Source organism: Protomyctophum parallelum (genome assembly GCF_964188405.1).
Source record: "Protomyctophum parallelum genome assembly, chromosome: 4".
Classification (NCBI taxonomy): domain Eukaryota; kingdom Metazoa; phylum Chordata; class Actinopteri; order Myctophiformes; family Myctophidae; genus Protomyctophum; species Protomyctophum parallelum.
In genome coordinates this window covers 38,945,200-38,967,339 of record NC_139700.1, presented here as the reverse complement: position 1 = coordinate 38,967,339, position 22,140 = coordinate 38,945,200, and the positions used below count along the sequence as shown (strand labels likewise).

The 22,140-nt window shown below is 43.2% G+C and overlaps 1 protein-coding gene across 1 annotated transcript in view; it reads left to right on the top strand.

Annotated features, from left to right (window-relative positions):
* bicd1a (bicaudal D homolog 1a) overlaps positions 1-22,140 on the top strand; it is a gene marked incomplete at its 5' end in the record, with an annotated part of 60,295 nt that overhangs the window by 20,502 nt on the left and 17,653 nt on the right. The window contains 4 exons of the mRNA XM_083763227.1: positions 10,651-10,863; positions 14,591-14,743; positions 16,756-17,032; positions 18,769-18,950. Of these exons, the coding sequence (XP_083619353.1) occupies positions 10,651-10,863; positions 14,591-14,743; positions 16,756-17,032; positions 18,769-18,950 (825 nt within the window). The remainder of the gene's footprint in view (positions 1-10,650; positions 10,864-14,590; positions 14,744-16,755; positions 17,033-18,768; positions 18,951-22,140) is intronic.

Here is a 22,140-nt window from a genome sequence, read left to right as displayed (position 1 = left end):
CCACTACAACACCAGTCTGCAAACTCTCCTCGACCTCCACGCCCCTGTCAAAACCCGGACAGTAACTTTCTCATGCTCAGCCCCCTGGTTCACAGGCGAGCTGAGAAAAATGAAGGCGGCTGGGCGGGTTCTGGAACGGCGAGCCGTGGCCACTGGGCTAACTGTGCACAAACAGGCCTACAGGGAGCACCAGAGGACGTACTCAAAGTCCCTCAGGGAGGCGCAGGCACATTTTTACTCAAACATCATCAACAACAGCCCTGGCAACTCTAAAACACTCTTCTCCACCATAAACCACTTCCTGAAACCCCAAACATCCAAACACAGCAACACCACAGTGGAACAGTGCAACACCTACCTGGATTTCTTCAGATCCAAGGTAAACAACATCCGCTCTCTCCTCTCCAGTCCCACTACTTCACCTGTCCCAGTTGCCACCCCACTGCCTGTGATCTCTCTCCCCCTCTCCTGCTTCACCAACACCTCACAGCAAGAGATCGAGGACACTGTCAGGGGGATGAAGCCCTCTACCTGCGCCCTGGACGCCCTCCCCACCAACTTAGTCAAAACTAACATCTGTGCAATAAGTCCTCTAATCACCAACATCATTAACCTCTCCCTCCAAACTGGCCACATTCCATCAGCCCTAAAGACCGCCATTCTCACCCCTCTCCTTAAAAAACCCTCCCTCGACCCAGACAACCTGTCCAACTACAGGCCCATCTCAAACCTCCCATTCCTATCCAAGATTCTAGAGAAGATTGTGTCCACCCAACTCCAAACCCACCTTAACCACAATAACCTCAGCGAAAAATTCCAATCAGGCTTCCGTTCTGCCCACAGCACGGAAACCGCACTAGTGAGGGTCACAAATGACCTCCTGATGGCGGCAGACGCAGGCTCCCCCTCTCTGCTGATCCTCCTGGACCTCACGGCTGCGTTCGACACCGTTGACCATCAAATACTTCTCACCCGCCTCCACTCCATCGGTATCAATAACACTGCTCTCAAATGGTTCACTTCATACATCTCTGACCGGTCAGAATATGTCTCCCTGGGAGGCTGTAAATCACAAACCCAACCCGTCACCTCTGGTGTGCCCCAGGGATCCGTCCTTGGCCCCCTCCTGTTCACCCTCTACCTGTTACCCCTCGGCCGTGTCATCAGCAGGCATGGAATTAACTTCCATTGCTATGCTGATGACACGCAGCTCTACATCAAGACCAGCCCCTCCGCAGCATCTCCAACTCCCCTGTCCAACCTCACAACCTGCCTGGAGGAGACCAGGGCATGGATGAGAACCAACTTCCTGCAGCTCAACAGCAACAAAACGGACATCATCCAAATCGGCACCCCCCACCAGCTACACACATCTCCCATAACCAGCATCAGCTTCTCTGGACAGGACATCCCACTCTCACAAACTGTCACAAACCTCGGAGTAAAAATTGACCCTCAGTTGAACTTTGAATCCCACATCAACTACATATACAAAACCTCCTTCTACCACCTCAGAAACATCTCCAAACTCCGCCCCTCACTCACCATTGCCGACTCCGAAAAACTCGTCCATGCCTTTGTCTCCTCCAGGCTGGACTATTGCAACGCACTCCTCATCAGGATCCCTGGCAAGAGCCTCAGAAAGCTCCAATACATACAAAACAGCGCTGCCAGGATCCTGATGAGGGTGCGTAAGAGAGAACACATCACACCCATCCTCAAATCACTTCACTGGCTCCCCATCGCATCCCGGACCGAGTACAAGATTTCCCTGCTGACACATCAGTGCATCCATGGTACCGCCCCCCCCTACCTCAAAGAACTCATATCCCTTCAGTCATCATCACGCAACCTCCGCTCTTCGAACACCAACCTCCTCAAACCCGTCAAAACCAAATTGCGAACCATGGGCGACCGGGCCTTTTGTTCAGTGGCCCCTGTCCTATGGAATGCTCTTCCGGAACAGCTCAGAGCACCACAGTCTACAGACACTTTTAAGAGAGGACTTAAAACTCACCTTTTTAGTAAAGCTTTTCCATAAATTTGTTGTTAACTGCCCTCTGCCTTAGCCTATATGTTATGTTTTCCTTTTATTGATTTTTGTTTTGTTTTCATTTCATTGTAGCACTTTGAGGTTCACTAGAATGTAAAGTGCATTATAAATAAAATCCATTATTATTATTATTATTATCGTCATATATCCAATATCGTCCACGTATCGTATCGTCAACCATGTATCGTGATATGTATCGTATCGCTGTTAAAATGTATCTTTACACCCCTATAGCTATAAACACTACTGGGAGCACCCAGAGTTTATTGTTCCTCTGTCTCAGCATTGATGTTACATTGATTGAATTATACTTACGTCATGGATTTAGTTGTAAGGTATAATTTAACGGAGTATGGGAGCTTGCTTTTTGTAACAGTCAATCTTTGGTTAGGCTTGAGTTAGAGTAGGGAGTTTATATACCGTAGTTCAACTATTTGTAACCCTTTTCCTTTTGTTCGTTAGGTTTAGGTATGGGTTTTCTTGTGTTTAGCTCAGGGTCAGGTTTGTTTCTCTGGGTTGCCCCATATAGCCACTTTTCTTTCTGTATAATTAATCTCTTTAACACATTTTGGGCGGGAACCCCTTTTGGTGTTTTAAACATTATGTTATAATTTAGCTATTGAAAAATAGCAGATCTACAAGCTCATAGCGCGCCACTCGGTGGCGCGCTACGAGCTTGTAGATCTGCTATTTTTCAATAATCGTGAAAATAATCGTGAAAATGTGGCTCATTTTATAAATTTTGACGTCCGGCCTAAATGGGTTAAGTTAATGTAACCTCCGACTCGAGCAGAGTGCCCGGCCCCTGTTTATTGATTTGGTTGGAAACCCAGTAAACTACCATATAGTAGCAAATCACGGTTGTCTAGAAGAATACAGATTATATATATATATATATATATATATATATATATACATATATTTATTCCAGCCCGGTTCACACGGCACTTAGGAACAGAGACCAAGCTTTGCTCCGAGGTGGAAAGCCTGGTGAGGCGAGGTTAGCAATCAGGTAAACTTGCAGACGTGCAGTGACAGTCGGTACGGTTGTTGTTGTGTATTGAGCTGACCCGCGTTACGTGCGTGCTGGTGGCGTGGTGCTGCTGGCTGCAGTTTGTAATTGGTCTCTCTTATGTCTCTGTGACTGTCTGTCAGTGTGTGCATTGTGATTGTGTCTGATTTGTGGTACTTGTGGGGGTGTTGGCATTAGTACCATTTAATTTATTTAATTAGAAAACTAGGCTAGATCATTCACTATCATCTCATACGTAGATAGGCATTACACTTAGAAGATATTCTCAATAGGGAGGAAATTCATAAGTTGGGGTGGGGCACTGACATTGGCAATTTAATACCAGACTCGGTAAAATAATACACTCGTAATAAAACCACTTCTTATAACTTTTCGTCTTTTCGTGTTAAAACATTATACTTTTCATGATACCAATTCAAAAGTAGCCTAGCCTAGTAGATACCAGTGGTGGAAAGTAACTAAGTACTGTACTTTGTACCATTGCATCTCTGAGGAGAATATTGTACTTTTTACTACAATTTATTTTAAACTTACTTTGTTGATTTTTATTACAAAACATGCATTCACCACTTCAGCCCTATTTAAACTTTGGCTATTTGAAAATGACTGATCTACAAGCGTACAACACGTTGCGGTGCGACGCGCTGTGAGCTTGAAAATCTGCTATTTTCAAAATATTTTTTTAATACATTTTAGACATTTGAAAACTTGTGAAATGGCACATTCTGCATATTGCATACTTTTAAATTTGGTCCTTTTAAGTATATTTTGATGCCAGTAACATTCACTTGTAACAGAGTATTTCTACATTGCAGTATAGCCTATTGATAATTTACTTAAAAGTGAAAGTTGCTCAGTCAAATGAGTTAAAGTACTGGAGTACGTGCTTTAAAAAAGTAAGTATCATTCAGGGATACATATATATTTCATTTTAATATCTGAATTAAAATGTGGACAGTGACAGAGTCTCACTTTTACAGAAGTGTTTGCAAGCAGCTGGAGGGCAGGGCCGAGAGGGTAACTAATCACGCATTTGCATGTCTATAGTAGAACCTCATTCATTCAGATATGACACCACTACATCTATAATACAGCCAGTAGAGTCTATAGTCTATTGAACAGACTTCATGAAAAGTACGAGGACTATGGGAAAGCATCCTTAATGATGACTCTATTAAACATGATTTAAAGGAGGGTCAGATGCCCATCCCGATTGTGGAGAGTTTCAGACCTGCAGTGACCTGACCACTGATGTTTTGACCCATATTTGTCAAAAGGTACCACATCTTTTAATGAATTTGAATATGTAACAGTAGGGTAGTGACATTTATTTTGTTAAAATAACTTTGAAATTGCTTCTTTTTTTTATATATATATATTCTGGTAATATTCATATAGTGTGTTTGTTCAGTCAGGGGTCTGTCTCCCTGTCCCTCCAGCTCCTGCTCAAACAGAAAATACATTATCAGATCTGGATAGCAATTTTATCCAATCAGGAGAGAGACCTCACACAGCACAGGACACAGAATAATCAAGTGAATTTGGAAGTGATGACACAAAATCAATTAATTTAAGGAGATAAATGGGTACTTTCTCCTGATTGGTAGAAGATTTGCCACCCACCTGAAAATATATTTTCTGATTATTAAAGAGCTGGAGAGACCTCTTTTACTGAACAAACACTCTATACTAGCAATGTTCACTATCACATTAACCTTGGTGACGCATTGTGAGCTTGTAGATCAGCTTTTTTGAATAGGTGAGTGCGTGTGTGCGCATGTCCGCATGAGTGTGTGCATTCGTGTGTGCGTTCGTGTGTGTGCATTATCGGGAGATAGCAAATCCCTTGGCTGTCCGCATGTCCCCCTGGCTGTCTCCCAGGGGAATCATTCGTCCTTGTCCCAAGGACAAACCACCTAAAGCCCCACTCTGGTGGCTCAGAGATAATGGATTAAATGTACAACTTATTCCAACTGCTTTCTGCTCATTCTGTTATCATGTTTGTCCACAGCACCAGGTGCAGGGACGGGACAGACGGCCTCAAAATACACAAGTGTATTCAGTATGCAGTCTCTGCAATAACTAATGACGTTGCTGTCGGGCAGAAACCTCGTATCTCCGTCATACTACAGCATCACACAAAAGTATACCAGCTTGTAGATCTGCTTTATTTTGTATTTAAATCCTGAAAATATCAGTTTTGGACATATTAGGTTTCCACCCAACAAAGATATGTCCTTTATTGCACTGGTTCTCAAAGTGGGATTCAGGGACCCCCAGACGGAGGCCGAGGGGGTCCCTAGCTAAATGAGTGTGTTGTGCTGCTGTTACTTATTGTGACTCACAGTCCCGACTCCCAATACATTTTGAGAGGCTGTCTTAACCGGTTCCATTTTGTGATTAAAGTCTAACATATTTTTGGACGATATTTAGGCTGTTTATTTAATTTATGGATTGTGGAGCTATTGTTTATTGTTGTTGTCGGTCGTCCCAGGACATAGACAATCTGCCACACACAATAGTCTCTCTCTCTCTCTCCCTCTCTCTCTCTCTTTCTGTGAAATACAATAAATCATTGTGTTCGTGTAAGTAATCAACTGGGGAAGTTTGTATAGGCCTATAGGTGAAAATTACAAAATGTGTGATAAATATGAAAAAGCTATTCCTGTGGAAGGGTTATCATATTATATTAATTGACTTATATTGATCCTATAAACAATTTAATATACCGTTAGGTATATGGTTTTGCCCACTCAATTAAAAATAAACAAAAATAACATTCCAATTTTGGAGGTCTGGCTTATGGACTAAAAACAGTTTCTGAACAGTATCTGTGTGTCTCTCGTCCTAGAACACACAGCGTCTCCATGGTTTCTGTGTGTGTCTCTCGTCCTGGAACACACAGCGTCTCCATGGTTTCTGTGTGTGTCTCGTCCTGGAACGCACAGCGTCTCCATGGTTTCTGTGTGTCTCTCGTCCTGGAACGCACAGCGTCTCCATGGTTTCTGTGTGTGTCTCGTCCTAGAACACACAGCGTCTCCATGGTTTCTGTGTGTGTCTCGTCCTGGAACACACAGCGTCTCCATGGTTTCTGTGTGTGTCTCGTCCTGGAACACACAGCGTCTCCACGGTTTCTGTGTGTGTCTCGTCCTGGAACACACAGCGTCTCCATGGTTTCTGTGTGTGTCTCGTCCTGGAACACACAGCGTCTCCATGGTTTCTGTGTGTGTCTCGTCCTGGAACACACAGCGTCTCCATGGTTTCTTGCTGGTACTCCCTTATGTCTCTCTCCGTGGTGCTGAAACCCCTCCATGGTTACCATGGTAACCATCTGGACAGCGTTGACTTGCTTCTCTGCAGGATGCAGCTTGTTATCCAAACTGTGCAAATATGTATCTCAGCATGTTGAAAATGTGATTTGGGACCCAGACCCCACTTTGAGAACCAATGCCGTATAGCACTGGTATTCGTTAGTGTTTGCTGTGTGTATTAGTGGACATAAAAAAAAATTGCTTAGCTTGTCTCTTGCCTGTGACTGAAATAGCCTGTGTGTGTGTGTGTGTGTGACTGTGTGTGTGTGTGTGTGTGTGTGTGTGTGTGTGTGTGTGTGTGTGTGTGTGTGTGTGTGTGTGTGTGTGTGTGTGTGTGTGTGTGTGTGTGTGTGTGTGTGTGTGAGATACTCATTATATGTTACTTGGTCTGGTGGTCTTCCATGCCCTGGGGGTTGAATATCAATGGCAGAGGGGTGTGTATTGTCTCAGCTGTATATGGAACAGACGGCCTCCACACGCCTCGGGCCTGAATGTGCAATGTGCTTATTTTCATCGTGGACACAACTTGTAAGGGTTGCCAGTCACTGATGCCTTACTATTACTGTCATCCTGAGGAACATGGCATTAAAGTTTAATCCATGGCTCAGAACGGCTGACATAATTATGATGTGACATTAATTATCCACTTGTAGAGTTGTCATTTCTGTGTACATAATTCATACACTTGCTATATTCATCCCATGTTTATCGCATTATGAACACACTTATAAGACATTATAATCTTCTCATAACCATGTACTGTATAATTATATTTATAAGCGCTCATAAATAATGATAATACTTTATAACCTCCATATCGAAGTATTTGACAGTATTAAGATGTTGATATTAATTTTGTATTCATCCTTAGGGCCCCAAATCATACCCTAGAAAGCATGAGTGTCTATTTCAAACACAAACTGTTTTTTGACAGCAGCAACTGCCTGATTTTGTAATCATCTTTAGGGCCCCAAAGCAAACCCTAGAAAGCATGAGGGCTGTATTTTGCGTGTCTTAAGTACCAGGTCTTATTACTTAACTTAAGACCTGGAGGCGTGAGGTCAATGCTCTTACTCAGAATAGCCAAATGGCATTGATCACGCCTCCAGGTCTTAAGTTAAGTAATAAGACATGGTACAGTATTTAAGACACGCAAAATACAGCCCTGAGTGTCTATTTCAGTGTTTTTTGACTGGGGAGTCATATTTTGACATTTGTCATAATTTCACCCCCCTCCGTATCGAAGTATTGGACAGTATTAAAATGTTGATATTCATTTTATATTCATCCTTAGGGCCCCAAATCACACCCTAGAAAGCATGAGTGTCAGTATTAGGATGTTGATATTCATATTGTTCATCCTTAGGGCCCCCAAAAACACCTTAGAAAGCAGTGTCTATTTCAAACACAAAGTGTTTTTTACAGTATTAAGATGTTGATATTGATTTTGTAATCATCTTTAGGGCCCCAAATCATACCCTAGAAATCACTAGGGTATGACTTCCTGGCATCCCCCTCCCCATCTAATTATTGGACAGTATTAGGATGTTGATACATCCCTAATAGCAAGTGTTACCGACAAGTCATCCACAGCAACATGCAGACTAGTCAAGTCATCTTGACTTGGGATGCATTGCAGTGACCAGCTCTGCATACATTTACCTGATTTGTTTACTTATGAGTGATTACGCACACCATTGCTGTCAGGCAGAAACCTTTGCATATCCATATTTCAAAATGTATATATATATTTTTGTACCCCTTATTAAATCTACAAGCTCACAACAATGCAATTAAATGGAAGCGTAGAACATCTGTCTTCCATCTGTCCCTTTTCTTTAAAAAATCTCTGCTGCCTTTATGGTCCTCCAGTGAGTGCACGGGGCCCCACACCGGCTCCTGCTGGGGGCCCTTGGGGTCCCAACGCACAGGCAAGCTGCTTTGGAAACGACAACGGTCGTTCACTCGGTCACAATGTGTCCAGAATTAATTACTGTATTCTTCCAAATAATCCACCCTGTAACTCCCAAGAGAGGGGAGTGTGCCTGTGCGCATGCATGCACACTGTGTGTGTGTGTGTGTGTGTGTGTGTGTGTGTGTGTGTGTGTGTGTGCGTGTGTGTAGATAAACGTAGTGTGTGTTTTAATAGATTAGATTAGCAGATTAATGCCAACATTGATTTTGTTGAACCACGTGGCGAAGGCATGGTGCAGATTTGATTTCCTCATATTGATTCAAATTCAAAATGAGCAAAAGCAGCAGATCGACAAGTACGGTGTTCATTTACGAAAAAAGTTGAAATATGGAGATAGAGGTTTCAGCCCCAACAGCGACGATAAACAGGATGTCACAGCCTAGGGACAGGGGTCATATCATCGTTGGCTCTGCCGTGTGTGTAATGCTGTCGTGCATGTCGATGGCTGCTGTGTTTGATTTCCTCAATCAAGACCGGGTTCCTTTGTCATGATCAGTCAGCTCTGTAGCCGCGCGAAAACCTGTGTCAGGAGAATGGGATCAGTGTTCCTATATCGATCACACACACACACACACACACACACACACACACACACACACACACACACACACACACACACACACACACACACACACACACACCCAGGGCTGGAATATCATCTTACATTGACACACAGTGTTCATTTAACTCTGACAGGGTTACATTAACTCTGTGGATGTTGACTTGCAGTGCAGAGTAGACACCTCAGGCAGTATGTGTGGGTGGTTGTTGTAACCGTAGCAGCAGTGCCCCTAGTGGTGATGGATGAGGAAGGCGTGCTGGCATGTTTATGAACAGTGTGGTTGGAAATCCTATTATAAATGTGCCACGTCTCTGCGTGCGTGCGTGCATGCGTGTGTGTGTGTGTGTGTGTGTGTGTGTGTACGGTTGTAATGCAAGAAACTCGAGAACCGTTCCACACCCCCACAGGGAGTGCAGTGCCCGGTATTGAGTCGATCGGACCCACAGTTCTCCAGAACCACCACAAAAGGCTCTGGTCAGGCTCTGGCCAGTGGGCCTAATCAGCCTAAATCCCCTCACCTGTGCAATTACCAGCCTCTGCCTCAGCCAATTGATTGCCATGACAACCTCACACCTGACAATTGATTACTTACCAGTCCACTTTTCAGTCAGTTTGCAATCTTCAGACACAGGCACACAGACAGATACAGAGATCTCCATGTGGGACACAGACAGACAGTTAAAATGGGTGGTATGCATGGGTATTGCATACATACTACAGAGATCTCCATATACAGTATGGGCACAAAAGGGACAGACAGATAGTTAAAACCGGTGCTATGACAACAGGAATTATTAGGTTCCCAAGTTACATCGTTCCCAAGTAGGCCGGTGGCCAACGGGCACGTACAGGTCTAGTGATTTATAATTACCGGTATTTTTTTTCAGACTATGATTAATTCATTGTCATACATTTTATATAATTTAATTGTGTTTTTGGCATTGTAACATGATAAATTTGTGTTTTTGACATTGTCACATGATAAATTCAAATTACATTTCTGTTTGAATTAAAGTGCATCAAGCAGCAAGTATATACTGTGTACATGATATTAGACATTAAGTTGCAAAAGTAACATAAGCGTGTTTTACACACTTGGTGCAAAAACTGTTGTACTGACAGGCCTAGTAGTGACTTGTGCTTGTCCCTTGTCCCCTCCTCTCTCTGCAGGCGTTGGGCCAGGCCTAGTAGTGACTTGTCCCTTGTCCCCTCCTCTCTGTGCAGGCGTTGGGCCAGGCCTAGTGGTGACTTGTCCCTTGTCCCCTCCTCTCTGTGCAGGCGTTGGGCCAGGCCTAGTGGTGACTTGTCCCTTGTCCCCTCCTCTCTGTGCAGGCGTTGGGCCAGGCCTAGTGGTGACTTGTCCCTTGTCCTCTCCTCTCTATGCAGGCGTTGGGCCAGGCCTAGTAGTGACTTGTCCCTTGTCCCCTCCTCTCTCTGCAGGCGTTGGGCCAGGCCTAGTAGTGACTTGTGCTTGTCCCTTGTCCCCTCCTCTCTCTGCAGGCGTTCGGCCAGGCCTAGTGGTGACTTGTCCCTTGTCCTCTCCTCTCTGTGCAGGCGTTGGGCCAGGCCTAGTGGTGACTTGTCCCTTGTCCCCTCCTCTCTGTGCAGGCGTTGGGCCAGGCCTAGTAGTGACTTGTCCCTTGTCCCCTCCTCTCTCTGCAGGCGTTCGGCCAGGCCTAGTAGTGACTTGTCCCTTGTCCTCTCCTCTCTGTGCAGGCGTTCGGCCAGGCCTACTCCAACCAGCGTAAAGTGGCCGAGGATGGGGAGTGCAACGAGGAGAATCTGCTGCGGGAGTCTGCCTCCAAGGAGGCCTTCTACATGGGCCGCCTGCTGGAGCTGCAGTCCGAGGTGAAGCTCAGTCGATCCGTGGCCTCCAACACGCAGGCGGAGAACGACAGGCTCAACGCTGTCCTGCAGGAGCTACGAGAGGTGAACTCAGGACTTTATGTCTTTACTCGACTTCTTCGGCCATTTTGTTTTTAGATTTTCTTTCGTTGTGTCGGTTGTGTTGTTTGTGTTCAACGGACCAGGAAGAAAGACAGGTAATTAGGGCTGGGCAATATTTCGATTATAGATATCGCTCAGCGCTATCTTGATACGAGACTAGATCTGGGATTTTGGGATATTGTAATAACTTTCTTTGCTGTTATTATGAAAATGTATATATATGTAAAAAAAGACAAAGATTTTGACCACTGGTGTACACTCGGTATCTAGTCAGCCAAAAAGGAACAAAACTGCCATGTCACAAGTGTCTATAAAGCTGTCCTATGCATACGTGAGTTGTCCTGACTCCTGGGTGAACTGTGGTGCAGTATAAGGGTTCGATCTGGGGTCAGACACGGTGGTGGCCACGGCCCCATTGTGGAGGACAAATCCAGTGTTAAGCTGGAGAATAAGAGAAATGCCCTGAGCTCGGCACATGTGTGCAGAAAGAGAGAGAGAAAGAGAGAGAGAGAGAGAGAGAGAGAGCCTGGCTGCTGCTCTCTCATCACCAGCATAGCGTCACATTTGGAGGGAGTTTTTAAATCGCAACAAAAGATTACACTAGTAACGTTGACCTACCTGACTTTTGTGAGGTCATAACTACCATTATAGCTGAGCATTTTCAAACATAATATCTGGGTGGGTCATGCATTTCCAAATTGCATCGTTCCAACGGGCACCGCTGTAGAGGCTACAATGGGCACCGCTCTACTTTATCTAAATGCTAGATTATTTCAGAAATGCTCATTATAGCGAAAATAAACAATCTACAATCTTACATGTCGCATCAGCCACATTCTAATCAAGCCTGTTAGATCTGCTATTTTCACTGCACGGTCATCGTATGATGGAGTATAAATGATTATATTATATTGAATTGTATTGTATTGTATTGTATTGTATTGTATTGTATTGTATTGTATTGTATTGTATTATATTATATTATATTATATTATATTATATTATATTATATTATATTATATTATATTATATTATATTATATTATATTATATTATATTATATTATATTATATTATATTATATTATATTATATTATATTATATTTATATTATAAACTGAGGCTACAGATAATAGTGACCTTGGAGCCATTCTGTCTTTGGACCCATTCTGTCTTTTTTGAGTGACCAATTTAAGCCTGGCAAAAATATTTCAACAATAGCTATCGGCTATTTGTTAATCTTTTTTTTTTTTTGTAGATTTACTATTTCTGCTTGTATCGGTGAAAGACTGTGAAGTGTAGTGATGTTCACCACCTGTTTATGAGGATCCTTCATTGTCACACATTAATCACATCCTCATTACAGTAGCTGCTTGTCGCATCTCATTTGCATGATGTCATTTGCATATCTGTTGCATATTAAGGAGGATATGTCTCCTTTAACTGTGGAGGACAGATGCTGCAGCCTCACCAGTGTGCGATTTTTCAGACAAAACACAGGATTAGGAAACTTTTTCTTGGGATAAAGTGTACTTTGTTTGAGTGAATTGCAAAGTCACCCTTATGTTAAGCTATAAAATCTAGACTCCATTTTGTTCTCTCTTCTGATGTCAGTATTTCAAATGGATAGCTTCTTGGCACAATATATTCAGAAAATATATGTATTCAGTTGCTGCAGTAATCTCTTGAACTCTATATATTTTGTTACACAGAAACATCAGATATACAATCTCAGTTTTACTATATTTGCTGTTTCGCCTATAGAGACTTAGGGCAGAGACTCGCCTAAAATGACATCGTTCTGGTCGCCATCTTTTTTGTTTTAATTCGCTCACTGTGACGAATCTGACGATTGTTATAAATATGTAAGCATTTGATATCTCTGACATCTGATCTCTGCAAAGTTTAAACAGTTTAATAGAAGGATGAGGCAGGATAAAGCTGATGGTTCTCTCCTACCATGGCTTCTATACTGCCATATACCACTACTATACTGTGGTACTAGTCTGCAACAGCAACAACAGTGAAGTACAGTCCAACCATAGATTACTTGTCGTCTCTCGTGTGTTCAGCCCTAATTCCCTGCCCCCTCATGAATATATAATGAGACAGTCAGAGAGTGTACCCGTTGGACCATGCCCTGTCAATCACTGTTGTGATCTTAGCCCATTTTGGGCGGGAACCCTTTTTGGTGTTAGCATTATGTTATGAAAAATAGCAGATCTACAAGCTCATAGATCTACGAGCTTGTAGGTCTGCTATTTTTGAAAAATCGTGAAAATATTTATTTCAGAAAATTTAGAAGATCTTTTATTTATTTTGAGGTCAGGCCTAAATGGGTTAAAGGGCGACCATCTATAAGACCTCTAGAAGTCTCCATGGAACCTTGGGGAGGTGGGTGAGGTCGTGAGGATCCGTCGAGCCGCAGTTGCGGGAGAACATATATGCCAACACAGCGCAGTAATAAATACATTCTAGAGTTTATTACACACACAGAGTAATATATACAGTAGGACAGTAGATCTATATCATCCTTATACTAGATTATGGAAACCATGATAAGAACAGAATGAGCAGGAACACGCATGCATCTCATATCATATTGTACGTACAGTCAATAGTCAGTCCCTCTGATGCAGTAGTAGACAATCATCATGTCATGGTTATCATATGCTGATTCCTCAGCATAATGGCAATATGCGTGGGAATTTTCAACGCAATCGGACGCTACGTTCATGATTTACGACATTTTGTACAAAACGGGACAAACTTTGGAAGCCAATCTTAGCCAATCAGGATGGAGTATGGAAAATCTGAAAGACCTGTTTCATTTAATGGCCATGTAGAGACTGTGTACTAATTTGCATGATGTTTGGACAAAATCTGTAAGTGTACTGTAAAAGAATCACACTTGTGTAAAGTGAGGGGCGCTCTTATCATCATACATCATCATACATTACATTCCATGCTCAGCTAATCAAATCATTTCCGTGGTACACACATAGACACACAATTGTGTTTTGCAAAAATCGGCCTCCTGGTGGCGCTATAACAGGACCATGTGAAAGATTTCAGCTCTGGCATCCAGGGAGTGTGTGTGCAGCGGTTGCCAACTGTTCCAGAGATTAGTTGTCCACAGACGGACGCATGGACACACACACACACACACACACACACACACACACACACACACACACACACACACATACACATACACATACACATACACACACACACACGTGTGCACACACAAGGACAGACGGACGGACAGAGTGCGAATCATACTCTCCCCATGCTATCTGACTGGTAGAGGCAATAAATAAATAAAAGATGTAGCTGTGTGTTAGACTGTGCTGAGATGAGACACTTTGTTCCATGCAAGATAAGCACTTTGGTTGCAACCTCCTTGTTACAGCAATGGTTTGGACAGGTCATTATAGGAGAATAAGTGAATTGTCATAAAAAATTATTGTCAAAATATGTTTAAATCATTGCGAAAATAGCGGATCTACAAGCTTAAGCTTGTACAAATCCTATTTTCACTAAACACTGTCGTAGTATAAAATAGGGCTTAAGTGGCTAGGTGACTTCGACTTGTGTCTAAACTGTAAACTTCAACACCATGGAGGGACATCGTCACATCAATGTCATAATCGTGACTCCCTAGTGACGTTTTGTGTCATTGGTTGTTGTGTGTTTATGTTGCTTTCAGAGCAACGAGATGTTGGAGCTCCAGAGGACCAGGATGAGAGAGGAGATCAGGGAGCTGAAGTTCCGCGAGGCTCGCCTGCTGCAGGACTACACTGAGCTGGAGGAGGAGAACATCACCCTGCAGAAGCTGGTGTCCACGCTCAAACAGAACCAGGTCTGTCTTCGACTCCCATAGCGTCTCTTTTTCAGACCAAACGTTTAGTGAAAAATAGCCGATCTATAACCTCACAACGTGTCACAACGTGCGTTGTAGATTGGCTATTTTTGTAAAAATGATTTTCTGTACAAGGGGCAAAGGAAGGAGACTTAGACTGTACAAATGGAACTTACATTTTTACTTTATTAACAGTGTGTAAATAGTACATTGCTACAAATTTGAAGGGAAGCTAAAAGGATAACACAAAAGCTCTAGTTTCCATTGTGGTCCTTTGTATTTTACTCATCGATACATTTAAATAATGTACATAAGATAATATAATATACAATAATATATAAGAGATCATCAACACTAGTAGCAGTTTGCGGGGGTGGGGGGGAATTTCTGGTGTTAAGATAAGATTCTACAGTAGGAATTGGAACGGTTACAAATGGCAGACAGGTGCTCATTCATGGTGGTTTTGATGGAGGATAAGGAGTCACACTTTTTGATGTCTATTGTTGGTGGCATAGCAGTAGAACTAATCCAATGTTTGCTCCGAATCTGGGTTGAACTAAAAGGAGTGGACTCTGAGAGTTAAATTAACACACAGGATGGTACAGTACTACAGTGTAGATTGGGGTGTCAGAGATTAAAATGGGGTTCCGCGGCATAAAACATATCAAACCGGGGATCTTTGAAAAAAATATATATATTGAGAATTTCTGCTTTATGCAAACACAATTGGTGTTCGGAAGAGGGAAGCCGGCCCGGGCGGGGAAGGTGATATTTGTCACAGACAGTGCAAGTGCATACACTCCAACGCCTTTTGCCATTATGTAATTATGACGACAGGCCTAACCATGACACACACATTCTCATTGCTTCTGGCAGGGCTAACCATGACACACACATTCTCATTGCTTCTGACAGGGCTAACCATGACACACACATTCTCATTGCTTCTGACAGGGCTAACCATGACACACACATTCTCATTGCTTCTGGCAGGGCTAACCATGACACACACATTCTCATTGCTTCTGACAGGGCTAACCATGACACACACATTCTCATTGCTTCTGACAGGGCTAACCATGACACACACATTCTCATTGCTTCTGGCAGGGCTACCATGATGACACACACATTCTCATTGCTTCTGACAGGGCTAACCATGACACACACATTCTCATTGCTTCTGACAGGGCTAACCATGACACACACATTCTCATTGCTTCTGACAGGGCTAACCATGACACACACATTCTCATTGCTTCTGACAGGGCTAACCATGACACACACATTCTCATTGCTTCTGACAGGGCTAACCATGACACACACATTCTCATTGCTTCTGACAGGGCTAACCATGACACACACATTCTCATTGCTTCTGACAGGGCTACCATGATGACACACACATTCTCATTGCTTCAGGCAGGGCTACCATGACACACACATTCTCATTGCGTTAGGCAGGGTAAATACTAAATAGACATACAATTGGGCTTGCCGGGGAGAATAAATAAACATACACACAAAGCCACACGTCGGAGCTGTTAGCAGCGCTCAGAAAACACCAACGTCCTAATACACGTATTATTGCTGTACAGCTACACAGCCCTCGCACAGTTATTCCTGGACACATTCACAGATTGTATAACGGCTGACATCACATTTTGTCACCGCTCCCATAGTGGACACATTCAAGGGAAATTGAAGGAAACGGCGCTAGGAAAGGACATACATTATTTACTGGTCCCTGGGGGAGGGGGCATTACTTTTACTGCTTCATACAGCAGCAGATGGCTGCTCAACATGTACTGTAATCACGAGATTATATGTGTTTACATTTTTATTTTTGGGTCTCCTCTCCTCTCCTCTCCTCTCCTCTCCTCTCCTCTCCTCTCCTCTCCTCTCCTCTCCTCTCCTCTCCTCTCCTCTCCTCTCCTCCACCTCTCCCCTCCTCTCCTCTCCTCCACCTCTCCCCTCCTCTCCTCACCCTCTCAACCTCTCCTCTCCATCAGGTGGAGTATGAAGGGTTGAAACACGAGATCAAGGTCCTGGAGGAGGAGACGGTTCTCCTCAACAGTCAGCTGGAGGACGCCCTGCGTCTGAAGGACATCTCCGAGGGCCAGCTGGAGGAGGCTCTGGACGCGCTGAAGAACGAGCGTGAGCAGAAGAACAACCTGCGCAAGGAGCTGGCGCACCACCTCAGCCTGAGCGACAGCGTCTTCGGCGCTGGAGCGCACCTGGCGCTCACTGTCACCGGCGTGGAGAGCCTCAAGTTCCCAGACGACCAAGGTTTCAATTTATTTTTTAATCATTGACACACTGATTAAAACGCACTCACTGTACGGTAAACATCTTTCATGAGAAAGGCTCAAGTAATGAGGAGGTTGTGCAGATGAGAAACCCTGGAAGGGCTTATAATGAGGACCTCACCTTTTCTTTACATTACATTACATTACATTACATAACGTAATTGTCTCCACCAGGCCGAAGGCATGTGGGGAGAGTATGTTTTGCACTCCGTCCGTCCGTGTGTCCGTCCGTCCGTCCGTGTGTGTGTCCGTCCGTCCGTGTGTCTGTGAGCAGCTAATCTCGGCCACCGTTAACCCGGTCGATGCCAAATTTTGCACACACACTCCCTGGATGCCAACGATGAACCTCTGCCCCAAACTTTCCAGAACGGCCTGTTATAGCGCCACCAGGAGGCCGCTTTGTGCAAAACAAGTTTTTGCACAGTACACCTACAGATTTTGTCCAAACATCACGCAAATTGGTACACAGTCTCTCTAGAGCCATTCAACGAAACCGGTCTTTCAGATTTCTCACACTCCATCCTGATTGGTTAAGATTGGCTTCCAAAGTTCACAGGAGTGCTCAGTTTCAAACAAAATGCTGCAAATCATGAACACATCGCGTGATTTCCGTGAAATTGTGCACCCACATTCCCACTAGGCCGAGGACAAAATGCCACATCAACAATTTCAACTCAGCCTCAAGGTGGCGCTATAACTGGCCGAAAAGTGTTTTTACCTCTAACTGCACGGATCTGTGGATAACTTTGTATGCCAACTCCCTAGAGGCCAAGGAAAAACCTTTGCCTGGAATTTTTCACATCTGCTCTTTATAGCGCCACCAGGAGGCCGACATATGTAAAACACATTTTCTATTATTACTCCTTCAGATTTTATCCAAATTTCACGCAAATCGGTACACATGATCTCCATAGTCATGTGATCAAGGCAGGTTTGTTTGATTTCTCATATTCCATCCTGATTGGCCACGATTGGCTCCTACAGTTTTCAGGAGTAGCCCGCTTTGTACAAATCGCCACAACTCCTCAACGCAGCGTCCGATTGCGATGAAACTGTGCACACATATTCCCACTAGGCTGAGGAAGAAATCCTGGTGGAGACCTGTGCCCAGAAGGGCACTTTTTTTTTTTTTTTTTTTAACACAAACATTTCTCTTTTTATTTAATACAAAACTGTGGCATGTAAATGCATGTTTGGTTTAGTTTGGTTAGTTGCCCACGTCAGTGTCAGTTTATTTGTTTTCGGCTTGTATCATTTAGCTTTTTTAATTTTATATATATATATATATTTTGGATGTCGTTTTCAGTTTCAAAGTGGGTTTGCTAGTTTAGTTTAGGTTTTATTTGAGTTACTATTAGTGTAGTGTAGTGTACTGTTAAGGTGTGTTCCCACCGCAAGGTAAAATATTTGTTCGAGTGGCCCGTTTACATATGAGTCATTGCAAAGACACGACTTTCCGTGTTTCATGGAGCAGCGTGAATGAAGACAACGGGGCAACGTGAACTAAGTATTTGTCGCCTCCTTCACTCCGGACGGAAAGTCCCAACTGAGAAGCGACGTTTGCCTCAAAGTGAAGCAATTCTAGCGACTACAAATATATTATATCTTGCTGTGGGAATGCACCTTCAGTTTTATTTTATTTTCATGGTGTATTTAACTACTGTATGTATCAGGGGTGAGAGTTAACTAACTATAATAACCCCGCCTCCAACATAGGAACCAATGGCGCCGTCGCCAACGGCAACAACGAGGACTGCAACCGCTGCAAGGGCCACCTCCACGGAGGCGCCGGATTGGCCAGGACCGGCAGCAAGGGGGAGGGGCTTCACCCCGTGTCGGACCTGTTCAGCGAGCTCAACCTGTCGGAAGTGAAGAAGGTCAAACAGCAGCTCCTACAGGTGGGTAGGTGACACTGCAACGTTCCGAACACATGCAGTGGTGAAAGAAGTACTTTGTTGTTGACACGATGCATAAGCAAGGGACAATCAATGGGGAGCGTTATGGGGTTCAGTATTGAGAAATAAACCCCGACGTCAGGGTGTCTAGAACCCGACGTGAAGCCACTTAGTACAAGATACCGCCCTTAATAAAGAAATGAATACACTGACCCTAATGTAACACCAAGACGAGATGATTGATTTCATTCATTCATTATGTTATAGTAAATTTATGCCAGGTGTGTCCACAGTCCAGTGCAATGCAGTATTGCAGTTTGCTCGGAAAACAACAGGAAGCGGTGGTCAAATAGAATACATTTTCCGTTCCTGCATTGTCTATTTCTCGCTTTCAATTTTTTCAAAAACATTATTTGAGTGTACTGTTTAGCCGTAAATGGAATTGTATGTTTGTTTACATGGCTGTGATGTTGGACACTGTACAAATCAATCAAGCAATGCAGATTCATATGAGCCAGGTGCTCTAGAGCTGTGGTTTTCAACCAGTCGTCCAGGGACCACCAGTGGTTCTTGTGGGGGTTCCAGGTGGTCCCCAGCTAAATTATGGAAGGGTTGGTAATGGTAACCTAATTGTTATTTTGATCGTTTGCCATGAAATTGTGGACAAAATCTTATCCAACGATAACAAAATATTCTTTGGTCTGAGAAGCTAAATCTCATCAAATGTGGTTCCGTGGCTCAAATGCACAACGAATAATGGTCCTTGAGATTAAAAGGGTTGAAAACTACTTCTCTAGAGCCTTTGATATTAGACAGCGGTCTGTTATTGATTTCAGCGGTCATTATTCAAAAAGAACACACACCAATGAATTCTGTGATTGACCAGTCATTAATTAAGGGGGAGGCGTCATTAGGCGTCCTGTGGCACTGAGTGAGTTTTAAGAGACAATCAATACTGGTTAAAACCAGTGATATACAAACTATATAGTATCATTAGAGAGTGCACTAGTGTTCTGTGCTCTGCACTACGTGCACGCATACGTGCACACAATTATGAAATGAGTCCTGGCTGGTGAAAACAGGCCTGTCTGTCTGCAGTGCGGTGCAGGCAGGAAATAACAAGGTGATGACATGCAGTATGATTTAGTGGGTGACAAGAAATTGGGATGAAATGTTACCGCATTTTTATGCGCAATGCACAGGTGTGCCATCTGTGGTTGGGTCTTAAATGAATGGAAACACAGAAAATGTGTGCGTGTGTGCGTGCATGTGTGCGTGCGTGCGTGTGCGTGTACCATAGGGAGCCCTGTCAATGTGATAGTTTGTGATACGCATCCAATAATGCTTGAGGTCGATGCAACAGAGACACTCATAGTCAGTGAGCCTCCTACTGTACATTTACAGTATGTACTTTCTATGTCTTAACAGTGAGGCATGCAGCAGTGCAAATCAAACCACTCATGTTGTTACAGTAGTACAATACACAGTCCGCAAGGAAGTAACTATAATGTGGTTTGTGTCTCCGGAACCTATTAGTGCTGCGGTTTCTCTGTAAACACGATCACACACTAATCACATTAACAGTCCCATTGCTGTGGCAAAGATCTCCACATCAGCAACACCACGCTTCTAATCGCTGCTTAAACGGTGTGACTGCTCCAGCACAGGCAAGAAGGTTCAAACCACAATCCAGAATTGTTTTAAACAAATGATAGACTATTAGGGTTAAAGTTGCATGCAGTCTGATTTGCAGTGGTGGAAAAACTCAAAAGTAAAAGTATCAATACTGCAATGTAGATGTATTCTGTTACAAGTAGAAGTCCTGTATGCAAAATGTAAAATGTAAAAGTATCTGTACTAAAAGTACTAAAAGTTAAAGTTCTCATATTTCAGAATGTCCCATTTCACAAGTTCAAAATGTGTAAATATCTTTTGAAAATGCGACGCATTGTGAACTTAGAACGTAGATCGGCTATTTTCAAATGGCCAAAATGTATAGGGCTAACGTGATATGTATGTTTTGTAATCAAAATCAAAATCTACAAAGTAACTAGCAACTAAAGTTTTAGAATTATAGTAGTGGAGTAAAAGTACAATATTTACCTTATAGACAAAAGGTATCCTTCCTCCAAGTAGTACTGCTTGTCAAAATGTGAATTGCAGACTTGAAAAAAAAAAATCCAAGGCACTCCGTCTTTGGTGAAAAATTTAATAGTTTATTTGATGATGAGCAAGGCAAATAAATAACAGGACCTAATACAATATTTACCTCTGAGAAGTAAAATAAGTCAAAGTAAATTACAAATACCTCAAAATTGGATTTGTAGATAGAGCTAATTGGAACGTTCTTTAACCCATCTTAAATCTAACTGACCCATTACAGCCAGTACAAGTTAAACCTTAAAGCTTATCTTTAAGGGCTGAGCTACATTAAGTCAGCCGACTACAGAATGTACGTCTCCTTCCTGTGGTGTTGTTGTTTGTTGAATGGGACACTCACCCTCAGCCTTTAAATCTAGACACCTTACATGTTTTACATCCATGCATTGAATGTGAACGCACTGAAGTGGTCTTCCTTTGTTGTCGTGTGTCGAGGGGCAGTTTGGAAAGTTTACAGTCTATCTTCGCAGTCAGAGTAAATACAACATAAACAGACAATCATTGAATCACTGTCTAGCTCTGTGTGAGTTTGGATCTACAGTATCTCTCTAACCCTGGTGATTATCTGTCATCTCCATCCTCGTCCTCCTCCCCTCCGTAATATCAATATGAAACCTGTCCTCTGACTCCTCTCTCCTTCTCATTGTTCCTGTTCTTTATCTGTCTATCATCTGCATCATATCTCTCTCTCTCTCTCTCTCTCTCTCTCTCTCTCTCTCTCTCTCTCTCTCTCTCTCTCTCTCTCTCTCGGACTGCTCCAGTTATGAATTGCCCTCTGCTTGCTTGACATACAGTACCTGCTAGTGCATACCGTACATATAGATTAATATAGATTCAGGGTTTCTACGATGCATGCATAATTGTGTCCATCCACTTGGCCCGGTTCCAGAAGTGAATGGATCCAGTGTCATCATCTCAGCAGCTATGCATGGGGACATTGCAGACAGGCAGCATGACTGATCACAAAACTATTCAACAGCACTTCACTTCACAAGTATACAGCACACAGTAACAACAAGCTGTGGACAGTATT